Raw genomic sequence first — 6000 nt, forward strand, 5'->3', positions numbered from 1 at the left:
GGGTTCAGAAGAACCTTCTGTGAATTCTCATACACCTGGCTTATCCTCACGAAGTTATACTCTTTATTATGTGATGTCTGTCCAGGTTTTCTTTCACCTGCTATACTGTAAGCTCCTTGAGGACAGGGAGTAGTCTTAGTTCTTTGCAACAATAGTCCTACAAATTTCCTTCCAAAATCTCCCTTTAACAGTATGTATGTATACAAAGGCCCAGATGTAAAAATTTGCCTGTCACAAGAGGTATCTGTGGCAGAGCTGGGAGATTAGAACTCAAATCTTCTGACTCTGAATCTAATGTATATGTTGAGACATATTGTGAAAATGTATATCATTTTGTACATTCAAATGCTAGAAAAATTATAAAGATGATGTTAAAGGATAGGTTAACTTATTTGGAAAGATTAGGAGCTTTTGAGTACCTCATTAAGGGTAATGAAGCAAAACTTTAGAATCTCAGAATTGACCTGAATGGTCATCTGGTCCCATTAGTACACATAAACAAAATTCACTTCAACCAACAATCCTATTAAGTGGTCATTCAGCTTCTGCTGGAAAATCACCAGTAATGAGGTACCTTCCACTCCTTGGGACCACTCTAATAATAATTAGAGAATACAACACCAAAATCTTACTTTCTATAATTTCTACCCATTGCTCTAGGCTTATTGGGTCTGGGTACTCTACTTTGCCTATGTCCTTCCTAATGAAGAATTTCCTGTATTGAACATAAAACTCTTTGAGTGGTGTCACTAGGGTCCAGTGAGACTATTCCTTCCCCCATAATGAATACTGGCTATCTTGATGAAGCCGAAGAACACACCTCATTTGACCCATGCTCAATGCCACTAAAACCCTCTTATCTTTTCCCCTGAAACAGCAATTAAATGATAATTCCAGTTATTTGTACCAACATTTTCTTATGCAGAGTAGAAGAGACATCTCTAATGTATCAAAACTCAGTTTACTAAGCACCAAAAAATATTTTGGAGGACTAAGTTCAGAGATGCTTGCTGACTTGAGATTATCAACAATAACTGAAGTAACATTTGGAAAGTACTTCAGTACCTTGGAATACACTTGGGGTGGCAGATGTGAACTATTTTAAAAGCAGCTAAATGCTTTCTTATTATCTCATCTATTTTAACCTATAATCTCCTATTTGCATTTTGTTTTACTTTTTCCAATTTAGGGACCCATTCTCCTTGTTGGAAAAGAGGAAAACAAAAGCAGAATACTTCTAATATCTATCATTAAGCTAAACACTGCTAAACACTGAACTTTTCTGTAGTTGATTCTGTGGCAAATATATTTAAAAGCATCCTTTTTAACTCTGAAACTACACAAAATCACCAAATTTCTGTAAGGTTAAGTTTTCTATCTTTAAAATGGAAATAATATCTGTACTATCTACCTCATGAGACGGAAAAGATCAAAATGAAGTATATGCAGAATTTTGCAAACTTCTGAAAATTATGTAAATGTCATTTACTATGTTTATTATTGTAAATCTCAGCTCATTAAAGGCTTAAGCTGTCAGAAAGTGATGATCAGAACACAAATAGGAAAAAGAGATAATCCTAACATAAAGGAGCTTATAAAAAAATAGTGAGAAACAACACATTTAAAGGAGTAGTGACCAAGAAGAGGCCAAAGTACTGGTTTGAAAAGTCAAAGGGGAACTTTCTAATAGTAAAAGATATTCATTTGATTAAGGCTCCATGGTTAGGAAAGGGTAAGGGTAGGGTGATTGGTGACACCCAAAGGAAGGAAAAAACCAAGTATTTATTAAGAGTAATTACATGCCCTCACCCATGCTAAGCACTTAAAACATTAATTCGTTTGATCCCCACAAACACCCCAGAAGATAGGTGCTATTGTCATCTCCATTGTACAGCTGAGAACACTAAGGTTGCCCAGGATTACATAGCTAGTGACCAGGGCCATATGTGAACTCAGGTCTTCTTGGACTCAATGCTCTATCTACTGTACCACCTGGCTGCCTAGGTACCTGAAGGTACATCACTGGTAGTCAGGATGGGAAAAACAAGGCCAGGAAACACACTGTCTAGATGTTGTAAATCAAGAGACACCCTCATTGTCATGAGTTAGAATTCTAGGTTTTAGAGGGCTGAGTTATTGCCCAAAAAGGTCAATTTTTAAAACCAACAATCAAATGTTCCTAAGCAATTGAGCTCTTATCTTTGAATCTTACTACTTTACTCTCTTTGAATTCATTAATGACTGAATAGTAAACATTTCATTGATACCCACCTGGCTCAGTGGCTAAAGCACTCCAGTTAAATGACCCTGGGGCAAGTCACTTAACCTATTTGCTTCAGTTCCCTCCACTGTAAAATAGAAATAATAATAGCACCTACCTCCCAAGTCTATAGTGAGACTCAAACCAGATATAGGTATACCTCATTTTAATGCATTTAGATTTAATGTACTTCATCAGATACTGTATTTTTCAAAACAAACAAACAAAAAAACCCTTTACCTTCCATTTAGAATCAATACTATATACTGATTCCAAGGCAGACGATTAGTAAGGGCTAGGTAATAGGGGTTAAGTGACTTGCCCAGGGTCACACAGCTAGAGGTATCTAAGTCCAAATTTGAAACCAGGTCCTCCCATTTCTGAGTCTCTCTCTCAATCCACTGATCCAACTTAGCTGGCCCCTACTGTTTTCAAACTGGCTTATGGCAACCCTGCCTTCTAATAGCACTGACTCGCTTGTATGCCTTTGTCACATTTTGTTAATTCTTGCAGCATTTCAAACTTTTTCATTATTACTATTTCTGTTATGATCAGTGATCTCTGATATTACTACTGTTATTTTGGGCATCATGAACCATACCCATATAAGACTTTGGAAATTAATAAATGCTGTGTGTTCGGACTACCAATAATCATTCATCCATCCATTCTCTTCCTCCCCACACCCCTAGTTTGCATATTCCCTGAGACAATACTGAAATCGGACCGATTAATAACCTTATGATGGCCTCAAGGAGTTCATGTAAAACAAGGAGTCAGTCAATAGGGCAAATTTAAGTGTTATTTTAAGAAATTGCCACATACACTCCCCAACATTCAGCAACCACCCACCCTAAAATTGTCAGTAGCCATCAATGTCAAGGTAAGACACTCCCCCACCCCCAGAAAAAAGATTAACTCCTTAAATGATGATGACTATCATTTTTTAGCAATAAAGAATAAAGTATTTTTTAATTAAGGAATGTACAACATCTTTTTAGATAGGTACTATTGCCCATTTAATAGACTACAGTACAGGGTAAACATAATTTATATGTACTAGGAAACCAAAAAAAAAAATTCATGTTACTCTCTATTACAAAATTCAACTTATTGCAGTGACCTAAATAAAACCAAACCCACATCTCCCATAGTATTTAGTATTCTTGTATTTGTAAAGTACTTATCACAGTTCCTATCACATATATTAGGGTCTCTAAGTGCTAATTACCTTCCCTTTGGCATCTCCTATCTCAGAGTCCAGCCTCTAGCATCCCCAGTTTTTAGAATCTGCTTTCCTAAAATCTCAAATATGTCCAGCTATATTTAATATTTACTTCTTTTTTCCAGCTAGTAAAAACTCTACAATGACAATAACTTTTTCCCTAGTTTCTAGTATTTATATATCACAAAATTGTTCTTCCTAACTGGTCAAGATTAAGTCAAAAGTTTCCCCAAGCAAAGAAAATCAGAATTCAACAAATGTTTTGCTTTTAGAGGAAGGAGACTTCCAGATATCTCAAGAATTTAATTCCACTGCCAGAATAGATGATTGTATATTTTGTGATCTCTATTAGGAAAGCAAAACAGGAACTAAAAACAAAAACTACATTGGCATATAAAATCAATACAGTAGACAGCACAAGTAGGGTTTTTGGTTGGTTTCCTATTAAAAAAAGGAAGATATAAAGAAATATAGTTCATTTTACTTGTTTGGGGAAATACTCCAAAATGCCAGAAATTCCCTCTTTTGGTTTTGCAGTTCCCTTTAAATTCAATATAATTTTCTTCCTCTTCATTATGTTCTATTCCATACTTCATATACTCTAGTCCAAATCTGACAGTAATCCATTCCCAACCCTCTTGAATTATACTGTACACTCATAGGAAGAAATTTTAGTCATTAAAAAAATTTAAGTTTTGTTATTTTATACACAAGAGCATAACAGCTCTTATAATTTTAGGCTTACTTTTTAAGAGTACTAAAAAAAGTCTTAAGTCTGATGCCAAAGAATCTTTCCTGAGTAGAACAGCTTCTGTTGTCCTCTTTTCTGTTTTATTGATTTTAATTTTCGATATTTTTATTCTTGTTGCTTAGGTGGGGAATTTTAGATTTGTTCTAGACTTTTTAGTTTCGTGCCCACTTTGTTGATTTGTTCTTTCTTTGAATGATGAAAGTATTTAGAGATCAACATTTTTCCCCCTTAAGAACTTCATCCCCTAAGTTTCAGTATCTCGTCAAAACATCTTGTTCCCCTTCCAGGCCCTCCCCAAACCACTACTACTTACTCTGCAGGTTCGACGTTGGATAACTCTCCCAGGGACAAGGACATTGTCCCGCACACCAACGAGCTGCCAACACAGCCGTGCAAAATGTAGCGGTCCCCAGGTACTCCGAAATGCGGGATAATGTGGGAATTCGCTGACCTCTAGCCGCACTCGGACAGGAAAACCGAGAGGACAATCTCTTACAAAACCCAGGGCACCAATCTCTCCACACCCATAGGCCTGTGAGGAATTAACAGTGATAATTACATAAATGCTTTCAAGTTTACAATGTGCTGTGTTAAGTCACTGGATCCTCGATCCCCGGTAAGTGGGTGTTGTTATTATTATCGGTGTTTTACAGATGGAGTTGAAGAGAGATAAAGTGACTAGCCGAGGAGGGTTAAGTGTCTAAGGCAGAATTTGAACCTGGCTCCCGTCAAGTACAGGAATCGTTCACTGAATCAAGAGTACACCTGCAGGGGAAGGTATCTAGGAACGAAGAAACTTCCCCAAAACTTCCCCGCCCCCATCCCTACCCCTCCGTGTGAGGGAAGGTAGAGGAAGTGGGGGAGGGGAGAAACGGGGGGAGGGGCCCCAAACATGAAGACGGGGAAAAAAACAAGACGCAACAACCACACAGTGAATATGTAACACGGTCGCTACACCTCCAAGTGCCGCCGCCGCGGTCTTCTCCCTCTTTTCTCTCTATTCGACTATAGCCCCCACGCACCCCGCCCACCCGTCCCAAGACGACCGAAGATCTCGGCCCTCTAAGAGCAGCCGCGCCCAGCTCCCTCCCTGGACTCGGCCGGCTCGGCTCCGACGGCTCACTCACCCTGGAGTCCCTGAGAACCAGGTAAGTCCAGGGAGGCCGCGGCTGCCTCCAGCTCCTCCTCCTCCTTCTTTTTTTTCTTCACAGCTGCTTCCTCCCGCTTCCTAGTCCGGACGGCTTCTGAGGCTACCGAGGCTGCAGCTTCAAGCCGTAGCCGAGGGGACCCGGAACCACTTCCGCCCCGAACCGCCTCTTCCTCCCCCCTACCGCCACGGACACCAGGATGCCTCTACTTTACCATCCCTCCCGCGAGTGGCTCAGCCGCAAGCTCGCTCCTCACTTCCTCTGGCCTCTTTCCCTGGGGCACGCGCACTCACCTGGCACCTAGCGGGGGCGAGGGGAGGGTCGGTGACGTGTGCGCATGCGCTCACCTAGCACATAGCCTGGCGCGGGGAGAGGTCGAGGGAAAAAGGAGGCGGGCACGCTGGGAGTGATCACACACACACGTTCCCGCCCCCTAGATCAGGGCAGCGGCCGCGAGGTGTGGGGGGAGGAGGAGGGAAGGTTTTAAATTTAAAAAAAATAAAATAAAAAGACGCAACCCGGAAGTAAAGAACGCTGGCCTAAGGGTTACGACCCCGGTGTAGTCTTCCCAACCTTGTGTCTCACCCTAGGATGGGTACAACTTGACGTCCTCTCT

At 40.5% G+C, this 6000-nt stretch overlaps 1 protein-coding gene across 23 annotated transcripts in view; it reads right to left on the reverse strand.

The window, feature by feature from the left end:
- The window catches only part of BCLAF3 (BCLAF1 and THRAP3 family member 3), an 89874-nt gene extending 84130 nt beyond the window's left edge, over window positions 1–5744 (reverse strand). For 8 of the 23 annotated variants that reach the window (XM_056793317.1, XM_007493458.2, XM_007493467.3 and 5 more), the window contains exons 1-2: window positions 5364–5728; window positions 4550–4768 (exon numbers count right to left, since the gene is read on the reverse strand). In XM_056793317.1, coding sequence (XP_056649295.1) covers window positions 4550–4593 — 44 coding nt within the window. In that variant the 5' untranslated portion in view covers window positions 4594–4768; window positions 5364–5728. Of the gene's footprint in view, window positions 1–4549; window positions 4769–5363 lie in introns of all 23 variants that reach the window. The other 15 variants (XM_007493466.2, XM_007493464.2, XM_007493463.2 and 12 more) reach the window with 7 other exon arrangements.
- Between the last annotated feature and the right edge of the window lie 256 nt (window positions 5745–6000).

The sequence above is a fragment of the Monodelphis domestica genome, chromosome 4, assembly GCF_027887165.1.
Source record: "Monodelphis domestica isolate mMonDom1 chromosome 4, mMonDom1.pri, whole genome shotgun sequence".
NCBI classification, from domain to species: Eukaryota; Metazoa; Chordata; class Mammalia; order Didelphimorphia; family Didelphidae; genus Monodelphis; species Monodelphis domestica.